Here is a 26,845-nt window from a genome sequence, read left to right as displayed (position 1 = left end):
CACACACAAATGGAAAAAACTGTTCCTAACATACGCGTCAATAAATAGTTTGATATTTAATTTGCATAAAGTACATGAACCTGTTTACAAAATAGATTCGCAGTATAAGCTTAAAAATAGAGGCTAGTGTAGAAACATTAGTGATGCAGTTCTTTAATTCCTCCAGAGCTGCTCGCTAGGTTAATATCCCTACTCCTGACTAATGAACAGATTTCTATACATGTTTTTCTTCAATATTCACTCCTGCAAAATCTTAACTTGGAACTTCACTTTATTAGTTTTGGTCTTACCATCTTTCCTTGTGACAGTGCAGCAACCACCACCTAACGTGAACCGTGGCGTCTTGTTTGCCTTTTACTGCAGCGGGTCGGCCGGTTGCCGTCGATGATAAAAACAGCCCAACACAAACATCTTAATAAAATGTTCTCCATTGTATTCTGTCATGTTCATGTTGCCTGGTACACATTTGAAGAGAATTTCACTTCAGGTCCCCGTGTATGGCCATTTCAAATCAACATAAAATGTTACATGATACTCCAGCATCAGTACAGGCAAACTTTTTGAGAATGATCACTTCTTTTTACATTGGTTCTGGTCAAGAAGTTAAAACAACTTTCTAAAGCCCTAATGAGCACCAGTCAGTCAAATGCATTGCATTCTAAATCTTAAAATATCCTCTAATGACTGGAAAACAGAACTACTGGGCTCTTAAGGTGAAAAATATGACATGTGAAACTTTAAAAACAATAGAAATGCCAAATATTACACAGTGTTCTTGACAATGAATCTCTTCAGTCTAGGCTAAACATTGGACCAACTGAGGTTTTCCAAGGCTAAAGCTTCAATACGTTAAACTTTAAACGATCACCTTTGGAATCTATTGGATATGGAGAAGTCTACCTCGGTATGAGGGCACATCATCGAGAGAAAACATGCAAAAAGTCTACTAAACAAATTAAGCAGCAAGTTAAAACATGACGCTTTCAAACAAATCATAACACAAGAGTGAAAATGTGAATGTTATGTGAAAATTATAATCAAGCACGGTGACAAATGTGATTGAGGTGAAGTCGAAACAAAAGTCACGAGCTGGTCTGAGGCAGTGAAATCTCAAAGAATTATTTATTGTGCAACAGTTTGTAGAGCTTGGTGAGATTCTTCTGTTGCAGCCTTGTCTGAGGTATCTGCATCTGCTGCAGCTTTCACTGATACTGTGTCACCCTCAGCCAGTGTAGCCATGTCTTTGTTCACATCTACCTCCTCTTTCTCGCCCGCGACGTCCTCGTGTGACGATGCTGCGTCCGCAAAATCCAGATCTGTAGCTACCGTATCGGCTACGACTGTGTCCTGAGAAACTATTTCTGGAGAAACACTGTCCACAGCTGCAGCGTCCACGGCAGGCTTATTCGTGGCTGTGCTGTTTGATGCGCTTGTGTCAGAGGGCACCTGACCAGTCCTCTCTACGTAGAAGAGGATGTAGGCTTTGGCCTTCCTCACTGTATCCTCATTGGTCAGAGTCACTGTGCTGTCGTTGAAGTGGTACCAGTGACCCTCATGGCTGCCGTACGCTGTATAATGCCCCGACCCAACCCTGTGAACACAAACACACGTCATATTCTGCTGCCTGCTTTCATGCAAGAGTTCATCTATTGTTGCTGAAGCAAGAGGGGAGAATTCAGCTCGACAATATATCAGCAGTGCAACACTGCCACCTAGAGGCCAAAGACAAAAGCACTTTGATTCTGTTTGAATCTAAATGTGTTTTCAAGGACTTGCAGCCTAATGCCTTTTAGCGGCTACATAAATTTTTAAACTGCAGCTTTCACAAAGCGGATGTGATCCGGCTATACAGTAACTCAAAGCTGGCAGATAATAATGCACAGATCCATAGCCCAGTCTTGAATGCATGTTAGGATTCAGTTCCTTATTCTTCTACAACACAAAAAATACACTTGTACAAAAAAAACAAAAAAAACAAAATATGGATCAAGCTGGCCCTTTTATCCAGAGGAAATAATTAGTCATCAAGTTAAATCAGTTATTAATTATAGCTTTGATTCATGACCTCTAAACATGGATGCTTCTTGACTAAGAAAGCTGTGTAATTACCGCATTTTACGCCATCTAACAAATCAGGAAAGCCAGACTCAACAATGTTAAACTACTCACCCAGATCCATGATGCACCACGACAGCAACAAGGTCATACAGGCAGCTCCCTGGTAATGACTTCTCTGGCTGCAAAAACAACAGAGCAAAAGGAAAATGCTGTGGAAATGCCCTTAACACCTGGAAGTGGATACAAGCCACAAACTGGCAGACAGATAATAATCAAAACAGTTTACACTCCTTCAGTTATGAGTAGAGATGTACGCGATTAATGGACTACGTGTTTAAACGCTGCTGCACTATCTAGTCCAGGGGTGGGCAATCTCAGTCCATGAGGGCTGGCGTCCCTGCAGGTTTTAGATCTCACCTTGGGTCAACACACCTGAATCACATGATTAGTTCGTTACCAGGCCTCTGGAGAACTTCAGGACATGTTGAGGAGCTAATTTAGCCATTTAAATCAGCTGTGTTGGTTCGAGGACACATCTAAAACCTGCAGGGACACCGGCCCTCGTGGACTGAGATTGCCCACCCCTGATCTAGTCAGTACCAGAATTACGAGTCAGTTAAGCCTGTTTTTCTTATTTTATTCATGTACAATAGCAGTTACTGGTTGAGCTGGGATACAGGGACACTGACCACTTCCAGTTCACCACACTTTCGATGGCAGTTGAACAGATTAAAGCAAGTAACAACCATGGTAACAAGGCTGTTTTGCAGTATTTTGATGTTTTAAAAAACAAACAAACAAAAAATAAAACAAAGCAGTTGTATATCAGCTTCGCCGGAATAAACTGGATTAGAGCCAAGCAGCCGAGGCCAGGTGTGACCACATTCTTCATGTGGAAGCTCCCAGAAAAGAAGGTCACTGCTGCTAGCACTGCTGAACTCACAGAGCCAAAACAATCTCACTCAGTGCGTGTTTGCAATGGTTTAAATTCTGTTCACTTTTTAATGTTTTCCGAGGATTTTTCTGTCGTTTTGACTAGACCAGTTTTTCCTGTTATTTAGCAAATTAGCTGCCAACATCCCAGGCTCTCACTCATTGCTTGTATTTGTGTACATGTGTTGTTTGACCTTCTGTGTGAAGAACAATGTACAAGACTATTTTTATCTGTTGACAGAGCAAAAGGAGCAGATCTGCAACTGAGCTCTTGGACTGAAAAAAAAAAGTCACACAAACATTAAAGATTTATGTTTGCTAATAATTTTAAAGTACAAACCCAATTCCAAAATAATGTAAAAACAAAAAAGAAAAAAAAAAGTTTTACTACTGTTTACGTTCAACTCCATCTTGGATCGCTAACTCAGGGTTGGTGGGCTCTACCGACTTTCCTAATGAGAAATAAAAGCTGAGTGGGCATTCCACATCAAATTCCATATGGGAACTCAAAAATCCTGAATTCTGGCTTATTCACGAATGCCCCATTAAAAGAACAGCCGGAGAAGCAATTAGCAACTTATCCAGTTAATTGGCAACAGATGATTGGGCAAAAAAGAGCATCTTAGAGTGACAGAATTTCTCAGAAGTAGACAGAGGTTCACCAATCCACAAAAAATGGCATCTAAAAAAATGTGTAACAACTCTTTATCTGCAGTACATAATAATGAAAGGATTCACAGAATTTGGAGACAAAGGGACAAAGCTTAAAATCCATATTGGATGTGGTGATCTTCACTCAGTCAGCAATGCATTAAAAACAGACATGATTCTGTCATGGAAAACTCCATCATACAGAGAAGCAGCCATATGTGACTTTGATCAAGAAACCTTGCAGTTTTCTCTCAGCCAAAGCTCATTTAAAAGACAGACAAATCAGACAAATCGAAATTTGAAATCCTTTTTGACAGTATGGGAGTGCACGAGTGACTGGAACTTGAAATAGGCCTTGGAAAGACACCATCAACACTGAAAGGCACATATGGGTTTTAGAGCATCCATATGACATCTTTTTCAAGGTTGGCCTTGCATATTTCAGCAAAAAAATGCTAAACTTTATATGTAACCCTGTCTCTGCTCCTTTGAGATGTGTTGCTGTATATAAAATATATAAAATTCGCTTATATATTGCTTAAAAAGGTACATTTTCTCAGTTTAAACACTGGATGTGTTTTCTATGTTCAATTATGAATCAAATATGGATTTATGAGACATTGGCATTTTACAGTGTCCCAACTACTTAGGAATTGTGGTTGTATGTTAGGAGAAGCTCTCGTATTATAACAAAAAACTGACATACTTATTGCACAGCGGTCAGAAAAGCGATTTGCTGTAGAATAGCACCCCCTGAAGCTCTGGAGCATTCAGACAAACAAGATTAATACTTGTCACAAGTACTCTGAATTCCAGACCTTACATAAAGACCTAATCAAAAGCAGTTTATGCCCAGTATAAAACTGTTTGCACTCTGAAATGAAATGAAATAGACACTCCATGTCCCCGAATCAGACATAGGTGTGAATCAGCCATCACAGCATCTTGCAAAGTTGTGAACACAAGCACGGACCTCCTACGTAACCAGCTGGAGATCTATCAGAAAGTCACAAATGCAGGTGGTAACCACTGATCCAATAATGAAAAATGCATTTGCTACAGATGGTAGTTTAACAACCCAGGTCTGTGCACTACTGTTAATAATTTAGCATATTTCTTTAATACTTTATTATCAATCAGAGCACTCGTGTACATTTTAGGACACCAGCCTCATCAACCAATCACAATCAGTGTCACTGCCAACAACCACAATGTGTTTTTACCATTGTGTTGATATAAATTCTTATTTAGATAAATGTGTGTTACTTTTTTCAAATGTATTTTTTTTTAAGTAACAAAACTATAATGCTTCATTACAAAAAATTCAAACTAGCATAAGTAAACTACGTTCCTGTTGTGATCTTTCCTACCACACTGACTTGGATACCAACAATTTCCACAATGGTAATTTCTGTGAACTTGTTTTTCTGTCGTAAGAGCAGAAAAATGGAAAAAGATGATCATCACTGGCTGTACAAGTGTTTACTGATACAGCACTGTGAGTTTTTAGGAGCCAGCAAAATTGTAGCAAATTTCTGCAAACATTTACTGCAGTTTTTATGAATTTTAGCTGGTGTGTTTTCTCACCAACCTACTCTGGCCTTTGTATTATCTGCCATTAAAAGCATATCTTACGGTCTCCTGATTAAACTGCAGATCAGCATTTGATCTGACTCTTAAATGTAGCTGTTGTGGAAAAACAAAGAAAATAAAAAGGCTGTGAGTGTTGGGCTCACCTCAAGTAAGTAGCCTCTCATGTCCAGACCTTTCAGTGGAAATTCTACATAGGTATCCACCTTGTTTCTCAAAAAGGCAGTCCAGTGGAACCGTTTTAGGTGCAGGCACAAAACCTATGAGTAGAAACAAAAGTGCAATTTATTTAAGAAGTAAAAGCAAACATATGTTTTTATAGTTTAATAGTAGATACAGTGAAGTGTATATTAAAATATATATATATATATATATATAAAAAAACCTTTGGCAGCTTCTGGATCCAAAACTTCTTGGTTGATTTCTGTCTCTTTTTACACTTATGGCAGTAATACAGCTCTGTGTCATCGAGTTCTTCCAGGTCGGTGAAGCTATGTAAGCAGTCTTAAAGAAAAACAAAAACAAATACACACAAAAAAATTGAAAAGCTCTGAAGAATTTTAGTGTCACAAACTTTGAAACTAGGCCTATAAAAGATCATTTTTGACTACAAGAAACTTACCACGTAGAGTGCATGTTGGCACTGGCTCTTGGTCCTTATTTCTCTTTTGTCTGAACTGACTGGGAATGTCCAAAGACAGATCTGAGTAAAAAACACACAAGGGGAAAAACATGACGTGTCACGCACCATCAGGCTATATCAAGTTTAACTCTATAACTCTATAATAAATGGCTTTTCATTCATTTATTTGCTTTATGATGTAGAGCAACAATAAAAAGATTTGCTACAGAAACCCAAATTTATTTTTGTGTTATCTTGCCAAACACTGACACATGAACTTTGCTGTATGGGACAACAAAAGCCGCTCAGTGTGTGGTTTCGTTTATGTCTTACCAAGAAATGGATCAAACTTTCGAGATTCTGTCCCACAAATTAGGCAGTTGACTTCATTCTGAAGTATACCACCAAAAATGGATGTCACAACACTGGCGGTCCCATTTCTGTAAAGAATAAAAAAAACAAAACATGCAGTAGCTTTTACATTCAAGTTATAGTGACTTACTGCTAAATATGGTCATGCCGATAGTATATTGTTACAACTAGTCTGTGTTAACTGGAAAAAAGTAGGAAATATTAACTATATGCAAAAAAATTCAGGATCCCGCTGAGACAACAAAAGCAAAATCAGTGTATGGTTAGAAGGACTCACGTGCAGCATTTGCCATCTGTACTAGAGAGTCTGACTCCATCCTGAGGTGAGACTGGATGAGACGCCCCGTTACGGCTGTACTGTAGCTCCCTGTGGAGGTGGTCCAGTAAGTAACGCATGAATTCATGGGCATCCTGCTGCTGATAACCTCTGCACACACAAACACAGCTTTAAATTGCATTCATGCAATGACTCACAATGGTTTATTGCAGTTTTTTGAAACACAATGCACCTTTGTTAGTAGTGTGACTAAAAACGATAACACTTCGGAACAACAACAGAAGTGAAACGGAAACAGTTTCCTGCTCTGCATTAGCAGCTTAACTTATAGAAAACAGTTTTTACAATGTGGGTGTACCTGAAACTTGGCATGATTTTCCATATGGCATAAAACAAGGAGTCTGGACTGAAGGCGGTCTGGTTCCCTTGCCATAGGGAACAGAGAGTTTTCCTGAATTCCTCCACCAAAGATCTGTTCAACATAAAGAAACTTTATTTTAGACTTAACCGAAATAATTTTCTGGATTTTTAAATTATACCTGATTTTTTCTTCTTCATTTGCCTACCCATCTTTTCCTTTTCAGCAATAACATTAGAACTGGATGCCTTACAGAACCACTCACAACTAACAATGTTGCCAATTTTACTTGCTGAAATTAACGTTAATTATTGCCCATAAATCGTCCCTCCTTCAGAAGAGGACCTTACACACTGTTGTCCCCTTGGCTGCGGGTGTGGTACATCCTTCTTCCTGCCGTCTTACCACTGCGTAGAGCCACAGCAGGCAACTCCTTGAAATAGCAGCTGAACTGCTCGATGTTGCTGTCAAAGAAACAAATTTTGCCATCAGTCGTCTCAAACGTAACATCAGCAGACAGCCGACAGGTCACGAATTAAAGGAAAGAGCAGGAGAGTGTCAAAATAAAATGCTGGACGATTAAACGCTGGGAGAACAGGTTCAAAGCACCTTCGCATTCTAAAAGTCTCTAAACCTTTAGTTGAAATAGCAATGTCCCAGTATGCCCCATGAACTGAAGCAGTGTTATCCTGAAAATATGGAAATGCTTCTAGTAAAAATACCCCAGTATAACACACCTACCAGATCACCTCACTATAGGGATCGAGGATCCAAGTTCCAAATACACTATATGCACAAACGTACTGGGTGACAACATCTGCAGGAGCTTCTGTATCTATTTGCAGATACAGTATAACAGGCTTTTGACAATTTTGCCCGTTCATCCAGAAGAGCCTTTGTGAGGTTAGACACTAATGTTTAACAAGAGGGCCTGGCTTGCAATCTAAACTCTAATTCATCCCAAAGTTATTCAATAGGGTTGAGGTCGGGCTCTGCGAGACAGTCGAGCTCCCTTCTCTAAAGGTTCCCACACAGTTGGATACATTTTTCACAAATGTTGGTAAAGGAAGAGTGCATGGATAGGTGCTTGATTTTATACAGTGGGGCAAAAAAGTATTTAGTCAGCCACCGATTGTGCAAGTTCCCCCACTTAAAATGATGACAGAGGTCAGTAATTTGCACCAGAGGTACACTTCAACTGTGAGAGACAGAATGTGAAAAAAAAAAAATCCATGAATTCACATGGTAGGATTTGTAAAGGATTTATTCGTAAATCAGGGTGGAAAATAAGTATTTGGTCACCTCAAACAAGGAAAATCTCTGGCTCTCACAGACCTGTAACGTCTTCTGTAAGAAGCTTTTCTGTCCCCCACTCGTTACCTGTATGAATGGCACCTGTTTGAACTCATCATCTGTATAAAAGACACCTGTCCACAGCCTCAAACAGTCAGACTCCAAACTCCGCCATGGCCAAGACCAAAGAGCTTTCGAAGGACACCAGGAAAAGTATTGTAGACCTGCACCAGACTGGGAAGAGGGAATCTACAATAGGCAAGCAGCTTGGTGTGAAAAAATCAACTGTGGGAGCAATCATCAGAAAATGGAAGACATACAAGACCACTGATAATCTCCCTCGATCTGGGGCTCCACGCAAGATCTCATCCCGTGGGGTCAAAATGATCATGAGAACGGTGAGCAAAGATCCCAGAATCACACGGGGGGACCTGGTGAATGACCTGCAGAGAGCTGGGACCAAAGTAACAAAGGTCACCATCAGTAACACACTACAACGGCAGGGAATCAAATCCCGCAGTGCCAGACGTGTTCCGCTGCTGAAGCCAGTGCATGTCCAGGCCCGTCTGAAGTTTGCCAGAGAGCACATGGATGATACAGCAGAGGATTGGGAGAATGTCATGTGGTCAGATGAAACCAAAGTAGAACTTTTTGGTATAAACTCAACTCGTCGTGTTTGGAGGAAGAAGAATACTGAGTTGCATCCCAAGAACACCATACCTACTGTGAAGCATGGGGGTGGAAACATCATGCTATGGGGCTGTTTTTCTGCCAAGGGGACAGGACGACTGATCCGTGTCAAGGACAGAATGAATGGGGCCATGTATCGTGAGATTTTGAGTCAAAACCTCCTTCCATCAGTGAGAACTTTGAAGATGAAACGAGGCTGGGTCTTCCAACATGACAATGATCCAAAACACACCGCCCGGGCAACAAAGGAGTGGCTCTGTAAGAAGCATTTGAAAGTCCTGGAGTGGCCTAGCCAGTCTCCAGACCTCAACCCCATAGAAAATCTGTGGCGGGAGTTGAAAGTCCGTGTTGCTCGGCGACAGCCCCAAAACATCACTGCTCTCGAGAAGATCTGCATGGAGGAATGGGCCAAAATACCAGCTACTGTGTGTGCAAACCTGGTAAAGACCTATAGTAAACGTTTGACCTCTGTTATTGCCAACAAAGGTTATGTTACAAAGTATTGAGTTGTATTTTTGTTATTGACCAAATACTTATTTTCCACCCTGATTTACGAATAAATCCTTTACAAATCCTACCATGTGGATTCATGGATTTTTTTTTCACATTCTGTCTCTCACAGTTGAAGTGTACCTCTGGTGCAAATTACTGACCTCTGTCATCATTTTAGGTGGGGGAACTTGCACAATCGGTGGCTGACTAAATACTTTTTTGCCCCACTGTACAGCTATGTTAAAGGGTCTGAATTCACTGATTAAGAGGTGTGGCTCAAAGTTACATATAATATATGTACATGCTTTCAAACAAAGTTAACTTCATATTTGAAGGGATGATGCTGGAACCTAACATACATCCAACCTTTGGACTTTTAAAGCAAGAGTAAGTGTGGAAAACCTGAAAAAAACATGCTGTGGTCCACACAAGGTTTTAACCTTTGTTTTCATGTTTGTTGGCAACCATGAATGAAAAAAACTACAGCTGAAACTGTCTTAATACATCTAATTATTTATTCACTGACTTTAAAGAGGCAGCAGAAGTTGCCAGGTGATGACAACCTGACAAAATAAAATTCAAAGCAACAAATTTGCTTATTCGTGACATTTTTTAGATGTTCAAATTACTAATCAATATATTGAAAATGAAAAAAAGAAAAAAGATATTTTGCAAGAATACTAGCTTCGTTGTCTGTAAATGTGGAACCCCACTGCTCTAATCCTTTAGCATTGTGACTAAATGTGTATTATCAGGGAAACCTGGCCTTTGACTGTGTCTTGTTTCCAAGCAGCCTCTGTAATCCCCCTAACTGTGCCCCAGACTATATTAATAAAGGATGACTGCTCGTGGGGCCCTGGCTCTACAGGGGCAGAGCCACTGAATTGTGCCACAGACTCGGTTCATCACCCACATACCTCGTCCTCAGTGCACTTACCTGAGGGACTGCAGAATGGCATTCATGAAGCATGTGTTTCCAAGGTTGCGCAGGCCTGTAGCACATAGAGCCACGCCATCCTGAGAGAGACGAGTATATGTGCATGTTTAAAGCCATATGGAAAAATTCTGCTGTAAGCTAACATTTAAAGTCAGTTGGCGTACAGCTCTATAAAGACGCTGTGACTCATTTAATTGAAGCCCTGCACCACAGTGTAAAAAATAGTCTTGCAAAAGTTTTAAGAGTGGTGCAGTCTTTTGTGCTGGGAGTGTGATTCTAAAGTAGCTGCTATCTTTACTTCTTTTTTCAAGGCAGCAAACATTTGCCTTGAACTATTACTTACACTGTCTTTTAACAGCTTGCCATCTCCTGCTGGGCTGTCCTGAAGTTTCCTTTTCCTCTGTCGCTCACCCATTAGTGCTGAACTGTAAGCAGAAAAGATTACTTGCGTCACCTGGATAAAGCAGATTACTTTGGTGCATGTCTTAACTTGCCTAGCATACTCTTAGAGTAGGGCTGCAGGTATCAATTATTTTAGTAATCAAGTAATCTATCGATACTGAAATATTTTTAAGTTGAACTGTTTTACAAAATTTCTAATGAAAAAACAAACTAAACTCTCTGATTGTTCAAACATGCCATACTGAATTACATTTTTAACTAAACATTTTGTTTAATGCAGAACAATAGAAATAATCTCAAGTAGAGTCAAAGGTCAAACTTGAATAAAACAAGATGTATATGCAAACTTGTCCAAAATAAAGACAATGTTGGATAATACCTCCCACCCACTGCATGACATGCTGGTCAGTCACAGGAGCACCAGAGTACCAAAAAGCACCACTGAATGACACAGGAAATCATTCCTGCCTGTGGCCATCTCCCTGTACAACTCATCCACTTAACACACTGTATACTGCAATAGCTACACCCTTTTTGCACATGCTCTCCTCTTATTCAGCTATTTATCAATAGTGACTTATATGCATACAAGTCATGTATATATTGTGTCTATTTCTTACTTAGTGTATTGTCTTTGTTACCGTTTATACTGGAGCACTGTAACCAAAATAATTTCCCCCAGAGATCAATAAAGTATTCTGATTCTAAAACTAAACTAAGGCATAAAAACTTACCTTTACTGTATTCTTGGAAGGCTCTTCCTATGTTGATGTTTTAGTGTTGTCAAAACAGACGTCTTGTAGACATTAATTAATACTGATAATAATTCAGTGTCCAGCTTAACAACCACCAAGACAATGACTCAGAATGTACTGGCCCATGTATTGTTTAAAAAAAGCTATTTAATTAATACAATATTTTATATTACTTCAATTTCAATCTGAACAGTGTTACAAAAGCCTTGAAATTATTATAGTTTACTACACTCCATCCCCCCTTTAGACTCATCCCTGTTTGCTGCAGGTTCCACTTCAATGTAAAAACAGCCTTCAGTAAGCTGTATAATTTAAACATGGTGTTAGACTAAGTTAACAGTTCGTCTGCAGATTTTAATACAACTTCTGGAGGTTTACTGCAGATTTTTGCGCGGTGTAAAACAAATGGCGGTGGATGGAGCAGCTACAAAGTTTGTCTGAGTTTGTTGATCAGGTGCTTTGATGACGACCTCCTGCTAGCTGTTTCCCAGTAAGGATTTTATTGGTGATCACTGTTCATATGATCACTGTTCCTGTGTTTTCTTTCACTCAGTCAGAGCTCAGCGTGGCTCCACCTCTGTATACAAACTCCAGCTACGCGTTTAATTATGTCGGCATCATCATCACTGCTGCTGTTGTGTTTTTGTTCAAAACTGGGAGCTGTGTGGGCTTAATGTTGTCAAACTTTTTATTCACATGCTGGTCCTTAATATGTTTGAATTTCTGTTTTTCGTGACAAATGCAGGTGAAAAACTCGTATTTATATCATTTAACACAATGGTGTGTGTGTGTGTTAAATGAACCATTGAAGCAAAGAATTTGCATTGACAATTTTTTATAATCGAACTACTCGATGAATCATTGCAGCCCTACTCTTGAGATATCAAAAAAAGTTGTCCTTTTTAAACAGTAAAAGGCAACCATGACAGTAAAATGAGGAACATATTGTTTAATACTTACTTTTCTAAACTCTGAAGATGTTCCCGCAACTTCTGCACTTGCCCAAGTTTGGTGTCGTTCACAACAAATTCATCACATCTGTAACTATTAAATACACATTAACAACAAAATATTATTATTACAAATATACTAATATTGTTACATCTTTCTCCGGTAGCATAGAAATGTGGAAGAAATTATTACAATCGATACAGATTTTAATAAAGTTGGATCATTTTATTTTTTTAAATGACAACACAATCCTCTGACTGGTAAGAGATGAGTCAGACTGTAGTCAGAGAGAACACTTACCAAAACACACTGTAGCTGCTGCAGTCCATGCAAACAGAATGATGGATTTTCTCTTTTTCATGTTTCTCACCCTTCCTTTGACTAACACAAAGGACTTGATTCTCTTCAAAGTGTTTCTTTGCATGCCCATTGACATATCTATGAGGAAAGAGACAGCTTTATAAACACACATCTGGAATTTCCTTGAAATGACTCAATAGTTATGCTCAAAAATGTATTTATTTTTAGTTAAAAGGTTTTACGCAATTACACAAGGGGAATGTTTTAAAATCAGAAGTGTTTTTTCCCGTCCCAGAAGTTTAACAAGTGTCTGTTGTGTTATAAAGCTTACAAATGTGAATTGAATTCTGGAAACACATTTTTTGTTTAAAAAAAAAAAGGTTTGGCAGAATATTTTTTTACGTTTTATTAAACAGAATAAGCACAGGCTAGGGCCAGTAGGATCGATCATATTAAAATCACAACTGAGGGTTTTTCACAGTCATCTCAGTGACCACCGGCTGCAGTCTACACCGCTTTATTTAGTGTGTCCTTAAGTGACTGAATGATTGTAGTTGTTTGTCCCAAAGTCAATAGCTTCCTTAATAAAATTACTAAGAGGGCGGTTTAGCGGACAAAACAAAACCAAAACTCACCGTCCACAATGAACCATCAGACAGGTAAGGCAAATCCATGGACTTTTATTAGACCTGCAAACTGAACATAAAAGATGACTCCGTTTAATGAACTCGCATATGTAAATGAATAATTCTCTCAACAGCCATAAAGATATGGCGAATTGTGATTTGCCCTTGCGATATCTGCTGTTGACTCGTGGCTAGTGCTTACCTAGCAGACAGAAATATGGCAGTCTGCTCACAAGTTGGCATCCAAAAATACTGCGCACCGAGCTACGCTTATGTACAACGAAATTAATTTTACTGAAGTAAAATGAAAGACAGAAAAACGCTCCTCTTACCGTTGCAACACCAGGAGGACGGAGTACCGTTAGGGAACCTGGAAGAATCAAAGGCACCGCTTATGTTTGAGCTCAGATGAGGGCACTCCATCAGCTCACGATTGTGAGTGAACCGACTTTATAACCAGCACTAACACACCAACGGTACCGGGACCCGGGAAGCTAACAATAGTTAGCCAATTAACCTAAAACTAGCTAGCTAACGTTAGCAGATCTACTACTTCTGGTGGCGAACGCACGTTTTCCTGCTTTTGCTTACGCCGACGCGTTATGCAGCTATTGTATAGCTTCCATAATTTCACATTAAAACTGTTTACATAAATAAAAAGAGCCGCTGCTTCCACCCGCACATACTGTAAGATGAAATCGTAACCTTATCCTTGGTGTTAAGAGGTACCAGATAACTGCTGGCGCTTTCCACAAACAAATGGAAATAACTTGAGGAAGTGACGTACTGTCTGCCGGCTCACACACACACACAGACAAAGATTAAAAACTTAACCAGAGAATTTTTCCCACCACTTCCGTTTTCGTCCCCCCTTTTAACTGCTGCTTAAAGCTGGCCAAAGCCACGTTGTAAATCGACCTTACTCTGGGACAGCAGCTCTTTCTGTCATGTTTACTGATATTTTGCTGCTCCAGTTTTTAACAAAACAGCAGCTATTTTCATTTTGAAATTGCATGTAAACGCATAAATAGCTTATAACACTAGTAAAGGTTATGTTCTTAGTAGTTACACAAATATTAACATCAATTTTTGCCACGTCCTCTATAACGTTTTGTTTTGTTATGTTTTTCGTCGCAGGTCATTAGTAAGTTTCCCTTGTTTAAACCTCGGTCGCCAACACGCATGCGAGCTTATGATGACGTCTATTTTCGTGTTTCGGCATCGTGTGCTGTCCTGTAGGTGACAAAGGGGACTTTAACGTTTAAAAACTTTAACAGTGTCACCACGTAACTCTGCAATTAATCGCTGGGATTTGAGTTGTAGTAAATCTGAGGATAGAGATTGTTTGCCAAATTATTAGGGAAATGTAATAATTTGTTTCTTGGGCCTCACGACCACTTTACATCAATTTTGTAAAACGCGACGATACAAGATTATCAATATTTAAGATTTTTTTTATGTGGATATCATTCTGGTCAACTGGGATGTTGATGAAAAATTACTATTATTCAATCATACCTAAAAAATTACTTAATGATTTTGTTACCATTTAATAACCGAGTAAACGTGGACAGATGCTACTTCTACCTGTAAAGCTTCATGGTCTGTTAAAATTACATATCACTGATTAAGTAACCTATGAAAAAAGTGAACTTTTACCATTAACAACTAACAGATGAACCTATTACACAGTGTCTTTAAATGTAGAAAGTAGTCAGTAACTAGGGCCTTAATCCACTGACCACATTAGCTGAAACTGCAACATGTGCCTTTTGAATATTGGAGAATAGTTTCTAATATAATCTACACATAGCTAAAATTTATTTAGCATATTTAGGACTATGCTCCACATGAATACATTATAAAGTGAAATAACAAAGAAAAACTAGATCTTGACACTGGTCCCCTTTGCAGAAGGTGTCAAGTAATAAGCAGTAATGCAGGGTTCATCTTTCTTCACCTTTAAAGGTCCCAACGCATTCACCCCATTATTAAAAGTTATCATGCACTCACTTCTAGATTATTAGTTACACATTTCTAGTACCAGGTTGGACCCCGTTTTGGCTTCAGTGCTTCCTTAATCCCTTTTTGGCATAGATTGAACATTCATCACAGATTCTGGTCCATTGACAGATCCATGCTTTGGGGTTGTTTACCCCAAATTCTGACTCTGCCCTCCAAATTTTACAGCAGAAGTTTCATCAAACAAAGCAACATTTTTCCAACTTTTCTGTTGTCCCAGTTTTTTAATGAAGTCTCTCTTTCCCACCTTTAGCTGTCAGCAGTGGCACTTGATGTCGTCTGCAGCCGTAGTACATCTGCTTCAATGTTCGACATTCAGAGATGCGCTTGTAGATATCTCAGTTGTAACGACTAAGATCTGAGTTACTGTTGCTTTCCTATCTGCTCGAAGCAGCCTGACCATTTTCCTCTGACATCAGCAAGGCATTTTCACTCTGAGAACTGCCACTGTATAAATTTTCTTTTTCAGGCCATCCTCTGTAAACCCTAGAGATGGTCTGTGGGAAAATTCCAGTAGATCCGTAGTTTCTGAAATACTCAGAGCAGTCTGTCTTGCACCAACAACCATGCCACATTCAAAGTTGCTTAAATCACATTGTTTCCCCTTCTGACACTTGGTTTGAACTTCAGCAGGACATCTTGACCATGCATGTGATTCTCTTATTAGAGGTTTGCTTTAAGAAGCAGATTTCATTTATTTATTTATAAAGCACATTTAATGACAACACAGAGTTGACCAAAAAAAAAAGAAGTAATAATTAAGCAGTGACATTAACATCAACAACAGGTAAGAAAATTAAAAGAAAATTAGGATAAAAAGAATTGGTAACTCTCATGTAGTATCGAAAGCCAAAGTGAAAAAATATGTTTTAAGATGGGATTTTTAAAAAGTGACAGTTGAGGCCTTTCTAATGTGGAGAGGTAGATCGTTCTACATATTCGGCGCCACAACCACAAGCGCCCGATCCCCTCTATGAACCATCCTAGACTTGTGTAAGGTAAGATGTAAATGATCACTTGATCGAAGGGCTCTAGAGGGCGTACAAAGCTCTAAAAGGTCAGACAAATAGTTTGGTGCGTGGCCATTTAGCGCTTTATAAGTCAAAAGTAAGATTTTACATTTAATTCTAAAAGTCACTGAAAGCCAATGAAGGGAAGCAATCACCGGAGTAATATGTTGGTGTCTCTTCACACGAGTCAAAAGGCGGGCGGTCAGATGAATAGTAATTTTCACCCTTATTCTCACCCTAATAAAGTAGTGGTCTCACATGTTGTTTACTGATTTTTTTTTAAAAATGAGCTCCTGCTGCCCACATAACTTTCTGAAAGTGTGCTGTATTTTTTCTACCATAGTCATGGAAATGAAGCAAAAGAATGTTGATTATCTACCCTAACCCCTGATTCTGTGAGAGTAGTGTAGCTCTCTCCTAGATGGTAAGAAAACACCAAAGTCCATTTGTACACATTACAGCCAGCATCAGGCCCAGAGCAGATACTGTATGTGTGTACTTGCATAATTCCCACATGGAAGTCAGGAAATACCAATGAATGAAAAAGATTTAAGATTGCAATGCAATATTGCGAAATCTGTGATTACCTCTCTGCAGATTACAAATAGTTCTATCCTGTTTGCCCAAAGCTAATTGTAAAATTAGCCACATGGAGGTGCAGATGACGAGATTGGACAAGGACCCATGTTTTTTTGTTTTTTTTTAAAGAAAAGTCACCTTCTGCAGCATGGGACATTCTAGCCAATAATGCAGCTGCATATATCCCAGCTGTATTTCTGGAATTAACAGTGAAAAAAATTAACATCCAAATAAAAGAAACAGCATCTTTTATTGAACCAATCAGACAATGTTACAGTTGAATTTGATCACTTTTCAACTTTGCTCCAACTCAAACAGTACAAAAGCACCTTAAGAAGAACACCCTGTAAAGTAAAACAACGCTCAGGATATTTCCAGTCTTTTTGAACATTTATCCCTCCTCACTAACAAAAAATAGAAAAAGACATTAAGATCAATTTCTACCAGCACATTTATTAAAATCAAACATTCCATGTTCTGTGAATACTTTTTATACCCTGAATACAATACAAAATAAAGCAATACTAAATGAAGAATATGAAGATGTGAGAAGATAGGAAGGAATGCGTTTTTTATATTTAGATCATTACTGCCTGTGCAAGAGTTACGAATGCTGAGTAAGAAAACATAATCACAGAGAGTGCGTAAGACATCATTGTACAAAAAACAGTTCTAAATATACGTGCTGGGCTTCGAATTGGCACGTGCATTCAGACCTCAGACGTTTTTTCATCAAATCCCCAGGTGTCGATGCAGTTTTGGAAACAGTGAAATATTATGAGCTCAAACTACTAACAGCCTTTCAAGCAACAAACGAATGTGAACTTGTTTCCTGTCTCCTGCCTATGTTTGAATGCTTGTGTAAAACACTGCCTGGGTTCTAATGACCCCAAATTATTGATGCAAGTCTTTCAGGGTTTTTTTTTTGATTATTTAACTATTGCTACTATTACAACAATCTATTTTCTATTCATTTAACAATGACTAATTCTATTGATCAAAGCTTAAAAAATAATTAAGAGATAGAAATGAAATAAAACACAATATTTCAATAATGTAATGACTGTTATAAGGAAATCAAAACTAGTGGACGGATTATTGCCCAAAACCAAGCTGGTAAAATCTAAATGTTGCTCTTTGAAGTTTTCTATGACATTTCAATGTCTCTCTCTGCCTGAAGAGGCGCATCAGCCTGGGGCTCTTTACTTTTCCCAGCACCCTTCTTCTTTTTCCTACAGGAAGTAAAACGAGTATTAAAGTAATTGTAGAAAAATTGCCATTACCAGTGGGGAATGATCTTTCTTTTCGTTTAAGGCAAACAAAATTGTTCTTACTTTGACTTAAGCGTTAGGAAAACCACCGTTCCGATGATAGCAACAACGATGAGTGCAAGCAAAACTCCACAGATGATCGCTGTTAAAGAGGGTGGCAGTTTAACAATAAGGTTTGTGTAAATGGATATGGTGCTAAGTAAAAAGCTAGTGAGAAGTTGACTCATAATAGTTAAAACAATCTGTTTTTCTCACATTATGTCCTTTAAGGTTAAAGTGTGTCTACTGACCAATTGGAGTGTCTGGCTCATCCTCCTCTGCCTCATTACCATCAACTTCAAACAAAAAACAAACAAAAAACATGTTATCGCACTGCGTGTTTTTTTTAAATTAACACTGACTCATTAATTAATATTCAATAACATATTGATATATTAACATGTAACAGTGACAGTAAAAGAGAGATGTGTGTGCTCACCATGGATGCCAGCACAGGTGGAGTTGCAGCTGATAAAGTCAAAAAATCTGTTTCCATTTCCGAGGCATCCGGTCCAAAGGAATCTTTTGCATTTGTCATAAACAGAGTCATAGTAGTACCTCAGATATTTTCCATTGCATGTACCTTCCACCTTTTTAAAGTGGCAAGCTTTCCTAGCTGTGGGGAGAAAACATCATCGTCACTGATCACTGAGAGTATCCATAACAATGGCTGCTAATTAACTGATTGATTAATTATAACTGTAAGGCAAATCACCCGAGTCATTTACTTATTTTTAGGAAGATGTGCTCTTTCACCACTTGGTGGCGCATTGCAAATACTCAATAGCCCCTGTCCTTCCTACAGCTGCTTAGGACTTAAAGAAATTGCATGTGGACAAAACTGTTAAAAAAGGTTTTTGTGCTGATAATATGCGACACAATGATCATTTTTCTTTTTTCTTCTGTCAGTTTCTCTCTCAGTCAGTTACACTGAAGGAGTTGTCTGGCCTAGGCCAGGGCTAGTTTATGTTCCCAAGTTCTTCAGAAGATGTTTTGTGTGTGTTTGGATTGGATTTTGCATATTAAGTTGTAAGTGGTTAGAAAACGATTTATTCAAAATGATTCTTACCATCCATAGGGTAGACATCTTCTGCATTGACTGAACAGTTTCTCAAGCACTCTCTTTCAGTTTCGAAACGGTTAGCATTTCCTCCTTCACCGTTGTACAGGAAAGGGCTGCACTGATCTTTGCTGACATCATAATACACAGCAAAGTTGAAGCTTGTTCCCTGACCCGCATCAGCAGGTAGTCGACAGAATTCTGTTGGATGAGAAAGAACATAATGTAAGAAACATTTTATATGCAAAAAAAAATTTGAGTGGATGTTTTGGTTTTCAAATAATACACATAATATAGTATACTCTAAAATATAATGTTCAAACAGAAATGTAGCTAATGTTTAACTAACCTCATCAGCAGAGACCAACTCCCTGTTTTTATGATGGCAATAAAAAGTATCATTTATGGCACATTTTCAGCTCTCCCGCCCTTCATAGGTTTCACAGTAAGGAAGTGGTTTCAAACTTTTTATAAACATAGTTAAACTTTAATTCAATTAAATATCCATTAATTTAACCTGCTATTACCTTCTGGGTGCTGAAAAGCTGCACCCTTTCCTATTCTATTACTCTGTGGTGCAGTGAGATGAAGTTGTGCGTTAGTGTCGTTTTAGCTCAGCATGTCCATAACGGTCAGGCTCAGACAAACACGATCTCAGTGCTTTGTGCAGTCGTGAAGAATATGTAAATAACATTTACAGTATGGTAAACAGCCAGAGTGAAAACAGTCATTGTTGGCATCAGTTGGAAGTCGCTACATGACTTATGTCTCGTTAGACTTGCAAAATAAATATAAACATTTTTTTTCCTATTGAACTGATTAAAATAGGTCTAAGCAACACTCTATGTGATTCCACACACTGCACCAGTGCGTGGTGCAGTTCATCCACTCATCTCAGAAAAACTGATAACAGAATCGCCATGTTGGGCTGAAAGGACTGAAGGTGAAGCTTATCTATTTGATTCAGTTTTGGTCACCAATCATGTACATATTAAAAAACTAAACAAAAAAAAACAGCAACACAAGTCTCCAGTCTTTGTGATTTTTCACTAAAGATGAGCTAAGTGAGCTGAAAGCCTGGTTGATAATGAAAAGTAAATCTCACGTATAAAAAAGCGCTCGGCTATTCTTTTTGTTTAGCAAGTTAAAGAAGAAAAAAAAGTTTTATATACCTGGAATGTTGGAATAGCCGATTTGGAAGGCTGAGAACACAATCCCCAACACCAGAAGGCCCGTCATCGTGCTGCTTGCCTTTGTGCTGTCTTTCATGGAGTGAGAGAAGGTTATAAACTACAGTGGGAGTGGGTGGTCATAACTGACCTTTGGACCAGAGTTTCTCTAATGGGGACACCTTTAATCGAAACAAAGGGTAGTCATAGTGCTTTATTACATTTACTGTATAGAAGAAGTTAAAAACAGTTATTGCCACTCCTATTTTGTGTTATTGTGATCGCGTACAACACAGCAGAAACATACACATATACACTCACCGACCCTTTTTCAGGTACAGCTGTTCATGCTTGCTAACAGAAGTATCGCATTGCTGTAACTTCATGGATTTGGATATGAAGATATGGTCAAGATGACCTTCTGAATTTCAAACTGAGCATCCAAAAGTATAAGAAAGGCTCAAAGCTTCAAGAAACCAGTTTTTATATATATTGTTACAACCTGACTCAAAGGCAACATAAATATGGAGACCAACACCAGAGTTTCATAAATAAGAGGTTTTATTTGAAATTACATAATAAATAAATTAGCTAAAATAGCTGCCTGAGCTCTCCAAAGTCAGCCAGAGTCAGTTTATCCAAACCTCACTATGTGCAGTCTATTAGCAATTCATCCCAAGCAACACCGGAAGACCCTGCACTGCCACTGCAACGAGATTAGAGACTGCAGAGGGGTGAAAGCACATCTATAAAAACTGGTTTCTTGAACATTTTTTTTTTATTTCAGACTTTGGGTTAAAAAGAAAAATATATTTGTCAATATAACTTGAAACAGCAAACTATAGAGATAGATGGGTCCCTTTTAATCACAAAGTAAAAATGCTGTTTGTGGAGGTAAATAGGTCCCATTTTGTTAAAGAAGAGGTTTAGAGCAGCTGTCCCCAAAACATGGGCCATGGACTGCTACCTGTCTGTGAGTTATTTGGTACTGGGCCGCGAGAGTCGAGGCTCAGGTGTGAAATTTATGGTTTTCAGGGTTTTATCGTTTTTTATTGTTAATTTTCTAAATCATTTTTATCATTAACTTGGTTTCCCTGGGTATTTTCCCATGTGTTATTAATAAATCTTCTTTCTTTTTTTTGGTACTTGTACTGGTTTTATTTTGTTGTAATTATCTGCGACACCTTAAAGGCCGGTCCATGAAAATATTGTTGGACACAAACTAGTCCGTGGCGCAAAAAAGGTTGGGGACCGCTGGTTTAGAGTAGTCACTGTTTCCATATATTATTGTCCATATTTTGTCTTCATTAAGTCATGTTACATATTCAAATACATAAAAGTGTATGGAACTGTGTTTCTTTTGTGGAGGACGAGGAGACCCAATTCGCACAGCTATCTCCAAAGAGTTTGTTGAAGCGCTCACTCACTAAATGAAGGATGAGTTAACTCACACGATGAACTGTCATCTTTAAAAAGCGTCGTTTCCTTTTTACTCAGGATCAATAATTGCCTGAGGGAAAAGGGAGATTGAAAAGAGGGATGCTATAGAAGAGTACATCTGTGAGTCTCTGGCAGCAGCCATCATCCATCCGTCCTCTTTCTTTGGTAGGTGCAGGATTTTTCTTTGTGGCAAAAAGGATAAGACTCTTCGACCATGCATTGAGTACCATGGCGTGAATGAAATTACAGTAAAGAATAAATACCCTCTTCTGATCATTAACTCTGCCTTTGAACCATTTCAGGGGGCCACTATTTTCACCAAACTCGATCTCTGCATTTGGAGGGCGACAAATGGAAAACAGCTTTCAACGCTCCTTTAGGCCACACAGCAGTGGCGGCTGGCCCATAGGGGGCGCTCGGGCTCCGCCCCCCCAAATGTGGAGGAGTAAAAATATATATTTTTAAAAAATTCATCAATGATAGTTTTACTATGTGTGTGCCCATATACAGCCAGGCGTATTTTAACATTTTCACCAGCTGACTCATTAAAGTTCAACCAACAAACGGTGTTTTTCTTCTTCTGGGGCGCTCGTCAAAGCGCCCTTGATATGCTTCGAAATAGCCTATCATTAAATGGTTGCCAGGGGAAAATAATAAATATTTGACCTATCAGCGTCGCTGAATTAAATGGTTTGGGGGCGCTTAAAATTGCGCCCCTGCAGAAAACGCGCGAAGATTTGCTGTTCTAGAATTTTACCTCAGTCAGTAGCCTAAGTGAGCTATAAGGTCAGAGAGAGACGATGGCAGCGGTATTGTTAACGGTTGAGGCACAGCCTCCCCCAAATTCGGTTAGATCGCTTCTAACCTACCCTTTTGCCAGAAGGACAATGGCAGAAAAACTGCAAGTTAAAGAGTTGGGACCTGACAAGCCCGAAATTCAACTAACCCAGGCAACGAAGGAGAAGTCAAAAGCATACAACAGGACTTTTTGTCGGAGTTTGTTCCAGCGCAAGTCGTGGCTGACAGGCTGTGGAACAGCTAATGCACTTTTTTGTTTCCCGTGCATACTGTTCAAAAGTGACAAGTGTGATTTGACGTGGACACAATCTGGACAAACCGACTTAAAGCACCTCTCCGAACGAATCAAGAAACATGAAAGCTCACGAGTTCATATGGACAACAGTGTAAAGCTAGCTGTGCTAGGGAAAACTAGCATAGCGGCGCAGCTAGATGATGGACATCGGATTGCTTTAAGAAGGCACAACGAAGAGGTAGATAAAAACCGTCATATTTTATCTAAAATCATCGATTGTATTAAGTTTTGTGGTGCTTTTGAGCTAGCAATGCGGGGACATGATGAAAGTGATTCCTCAGACAATCCAGGGATTTTTAGAGGTTTAGTCGACTTGATGGCATCAATTGATCACGACTTGAGGCAAAAAAAAATCTGTTCATGTTCATTTTTACAAATCTATACAAATGGCCAGAATATGGTTGTTCATTTTTACAAATCTATACAAATGGCCAGAATATGGTTGTTCATTTTAAATTTAAATTAAAATTGTGTTGTTTGATGTACTCATTAAATGGGTCATTTTAGTCGATATCATAAAAATTGCCCCCCCTGAGATTTTTTTCAGGAGCCGCCACTGCCACACAGTAATCCCTTTTGGACTCACTAACTACCTGCCATTTTTCAAGCTCTAGTAAACGATATACTAGGGAAATTTTGTAAATGTTTTCATCTTTGTTTATCTGGATGATATTAAAATTTTTTCCAAGTCTCCCCAAAAGTTGATTCTGTTCATCTGGACATAGCTTTTTCAGTGGGAGAAATATTTCGTCACTCATCCAAGTGACTTCTTCAGTGAACATTGAAAAGTGAACATTGGCATGCTCGAAGGAGTGACCTTTGTCCTTTAGATGCAGATGGACGGTGTTGGGGACTAACGGAATACATGTACCGCCGTTACGTATTTAAAATACAAAATATGAGTATAATAGATACAAAATATGTATTCCGTTACAGTTACCGTTTAAAAAGGTGGTATTCAGAATACAGTTACTTTGTTGAAATGAATGGATTACACAGCAGTATTTTCCTGTGCCCTCTGTATTTTTAACAAAACACGCATTAAGAGGCTCTAATGCCTGTGTCTCAATCTCGCGGGCCATGTCACCCCTACTTGCATAATGACGTGAAGAAATATTTTTTTAAATTATTCACAAAAATGATTTAATATGAAGGCAATAGGCAGAGTGTTACAGGCATAGCCCTAAAGAATGTAGCGTCATGGGCAGTGTAGTCCGTGGTGCAGGGAGAATGGACTGCCATACCTGTTATGTGTCTGTAAACGCGAGGGAAGGAGAAAAATAGTCGAAAAATACGAGTTGTCACCGAGCAGAAACGGGAGCTGGAAGCATGTAAATACAATAACCACTGCAGCCAGAAAGAGTGCCTGACGAGCCAAGTTGTAAGTAAGCTATTAAGACTCGACCGTGTTCGTGTTTTCCTCCGAAACAATAAGCTCCGTTGGAGCAGCCTTTCAACGCCTCTCTCTGTCCCTCGCTAGCAAAGTTAACCCAGACAACAAAGTAAAGCTAGTTTTCGGCTACAAGCCCAACACGGAACCCGACGTATTAGCCAGAGGCCCCTTTACGGATTTATGCCTTTACGGTTTGGAGCCGCAGACCTGTTTCATATATGCGCGGAATAGTTTTCTATACGAGATCACTGCAAAAAGTGCCTTACCTAATGTCCACCCTACTGTTACTTATTTTATATTAAGATTTAAAAATCTAGTTGGTATTCCTATGGTTAATAACCAGCAATAGTACATTTGTGTAGTTGTAAAAAGCATAATAATATATTAAGTAATCCAAAGTATTCAGAATACGTTACTCTCATTGAGTAATGTAACGGAATACGTTACAAAATACATTTTTGGGCATGTATTCTGTAATCTGTAGAGGAATACATTTTAAAAGTAACGTTCACTGCAGATAGTTTGAAAGAGGAGTGAAAGAAGCCATCTATGTCCACCTTGAACGACCATCTTTGAACAGAGGCGGTGGCTTACGACACCAACTGTCTGCCATCTATAATCCAGTTTTGAGATCCCTTCCCAGACGCTTTAACGCCCACTCACATCCTGGGCCTTCTGACCTCAGGAAATCACGTGATAGGGTGGGGCTCGGTTTCACAATGAGGTCACCTGAAACCTTGGCTAATTGTGACCTACACCCGTGGTGACACCTTGGCTCGTGTGATTAGGTAGAGGATCATTAGGGGGTCAATTGTTCCTCTGGAGGGGACACTCCTATAGGGCAAAAATCTGGGACTCTCCACCATTTGACCTTAGAACTGAAGAAGCTTCTCAGACGAGAGGTGGGACGTCTTCAAGCTACTTAAAGTCCAGACGCTTTTCTTTCCAAACTCCTTAGACTATGATGACCTGGATGACTGAGAACCTTCACAGACATATGTAAATACCATTTCCAAGGGATTAAATGTGCAGTAAATACCAATGGTCAAAATGGAAGACAGTCATTATTCACTTGCAAGTCATAATATGAACATGAAGTCAGTAAAAAACAATTATAACCAAAATAACAATTTCAGGAGTTCAGACGCAAGCTTAAACATAACCCTGACAGAAAACAACGAGAAGACATCAAGCTATGTGCTAATAACCTGGCCCGTTATGAAAAGTAAAATGAAAAACTTTTTATGTACCTAGAATGTCTTAATGTCAGATTTTGAAAGCTGAAAAGACAAACCTCCAAAACAGAAGGTGCTTCATCTTGCTCCTTGTCTTTGCGATATCTATCTATCTATCTATCTATCTATCTATCTATCTATCTATCTATCTATCTATCTATCTATCTATCTATCTATCTATCTATCTATCTATCTAAGTGAGAGTGGGTGATCAGTATTGACCTTCTATAGCACAGTGACATCTTCCAAAGGTAATGGCAGAGCTATAGCTTTATTACCTTTATTGTATAAAGTGGGTGTTTATATATGATAATCTTTGATGTAAGGTGTGATGGGGCGTGGTCTGCGGTGCCACTGCAGGAGCGATGGACCCACCTGCATGGCATCTGCAATCATGCCTCGCCGGCTTGAAAATCTGCACTGGGTCCTGAGGGTTGCGTTGTTGTTGATGTGAGTCGGGCTGTGAGCTGGAAGGCTGCAGCCGACTGAGTGTGTTTGTAGCAGCCACCGGAGTTAATAAAAGATGCTGTAAAACATGTTCATAAAAACGTCATCGTGTCTGCTGTGGTATGTTTACCGAAGGCTTTAAAAAGAAGGTCATCCAACTATTTTCCTCTTCTTATGCAATTCAGGGTCGTGGGGGGAGCTAGAGGCTATGCTATCTGTCATAAGGTGAGAGAAAGGCAACACCCTGAGTAGGTCGCCAGTCCATGGCAGGGCTAACGCATAGAGACAAATTCCATTCATTTTTACATTTGCACCTAGAGTCAATTTAGAATGACCAATTAACCTAAAACCCATGCATATCTTTGAAATGGGGGAGGAATTCAGAGTAGCCAGAGAGAGCTGACAGACATGGGGAGAACATGCAAACACCACACAGAAGAGCACAAGACGGGATTCAAATCCAGGACCTTCTTTCTTTGAAGTAACCGCTGCATTAACCAAAAGAAAATCATATCTGGATTATCTTGAAACAGCAATTTATAGAGATAGATATTCTTTAATCAGGAAATAAGAATGGCGCTGGTGATAGCAGACAGGAGGTGGTTGAGAGTAGCCACTGTAAGCGTCATGTTTGTGCTGCCCTCTCATTTAAGCCAGATTGCATTTTGATGCTGTCACATTACTCACACCTGTTTAAAGAAAACAAATGCATGATGATGATGAGTATGAATACCCCATATCTAGTATTTGTAATAAATTAGAAAATCTCCTGTCTCAGGT

General features: G+C 39.1%; 2 protein-coding genes across 4 annotated transcripts; both read right to left on the bottom strand.

Annotated features, from left to right (window-relative positions):
- Positions 1-412: 412 nt before the first annotated feature.
- Positions 413-14,137, bottom strand: usp3 (ubiquitin specific peptidase 3). Its single transcript, XM_082541377.1, has 15 exons — positions 13,640-14,137; positions 13,317-13,377; positions 12,682-12,819; positions 12,391-12,474; positions 10,617-10,698; positions 10,274-10,353; positions 7,212-7,325; positions 6,862-6,975; positions 6,504-6,653; positions 6,188-6,294; positions 5,855-5,935; positions 5,618-5,736; positions 5,379-5,492; positions 2,170-2,237; positions 413-1,591 (listed from the first exon to the last, which is right to left on the bottom strand). Exons 1-15 carry the CDS (start codon positions 13,728-13,730, stop codon positions 1,123-1,125), a joined length of 1,872 nt encoding a protein of 623 aa, XP_082397503.1. The 5' UTR covers positions 13,731-14,137; the 3' UTR covers positions 413-1,122.
- Positions 14,138-17,187: 3,050 nt separating this feature from the next.
- LOC309711224 (thrombin inhibitor hemalin) lies at positions 17,188-26,090 on the bottom strand. Of its 3 annotated transcripts, none has more exons than XM_082541383.1 (7): positions 24,235-26,090; positions 20,461-20,550; positions 19,298-19,489; positions 18,668-18,844; positions 18,480-18,524; positions 18,253-18,331; positions 17,188-18,150 (listed from the first exon to the last, which is right to left on the bottom strand). In XM_082541383.1, the coding sequence occupies exons 2-7, from the start codon at positions 20,525-20,527 to the stop codon at positions 18,066-18,068; spliced, it is 645 nt and encodes a 214-aa protein (XP_082397509.1). In that variant the 5' UTR covers positions 20,528-20,550; positions 24,235-26,090; the 3' UTR covers positions 17,188-18,065. The 3 variants fall into 3 exon arrangements, with proteins under 3 accessions (XP_082397509.1, XP_082397508.1, XP_082397507.1); XM_082541382.1 differs by having other exon boundaries at positions 20,461-20,639; positions 24,235-26,089; XM_082541381.1 differs by lacking the exon at positions 24,235-26,090 and having other exon boundaries at positions 20,461-20,665.
- Between the last annotated feature and the right edge of the window lie 755 nt (positions 26,091-26,845).

This window comes from Aulonocara stuartgranti, assembly GCF_965226115.1.
Source record: "Aulonocara stuartgranti genome assembly, chromosome: 7".
In the NCBI taxonomy this organism is placed as follows: Eukaryota; Metazoa; Chordata; class Actinopteri; order Cichliformes; family Cichlidae; genus Aulonocara; species Aulonocara stuartgranti.
Note: the sequence above shows the minus strand (reverse complement) of the source record. Positions and strands in the feature narration are given on the sequence as shown.

Excerpts from the sequence above, each read along its gene's own strand:
- LOC309711224 (XM_082541382.1), bottom strand. The coding sequence starts at position 20,557 with ATGAAAGACAGCACAAAGGCAAGCAGCACGATGACGGGCCTTCTGGTG. Across the intron at positions 18,332-18,479 it reads TGAGCCAGACACTCCAATTG|CGATCATCTGTGGAGTTTTG; the intron begins GTCAGTAGACAC and ends CCTCTTTAACAG. Across the intron at positions 18,151-18,252 it reads TTCCTAACGCTTAAGTCAAA|GAAAAAGAAGAAGGGTGCTG; the intron begins GTAAGAACAATT and ends TACTTCCTGTAG.
- usp3 (XM_082541377.1), bottom strand. The coding sequence starts at position 13,730 with ATGGAGTGCCCTCATCTGAGCTCAAACATAAGCGGTGCCTTTGATTCT. Across the intron at positions 13,378-13,639 it reads GTCCTCCTGGTGTTGCAACG|TTTGCAGGTCTAATAAAAGT; the intron begins GTAAGAGGAGCG and ends TTTTATGTTCAG. Across the intron at positions 6,295-6,503 it reads ACAGATGGCAAATGCTGCAC|AAATGGGACCGCCAGTGTTG; the intron begins GTGAGTCCTTCT and ends TATTCTTTACAG.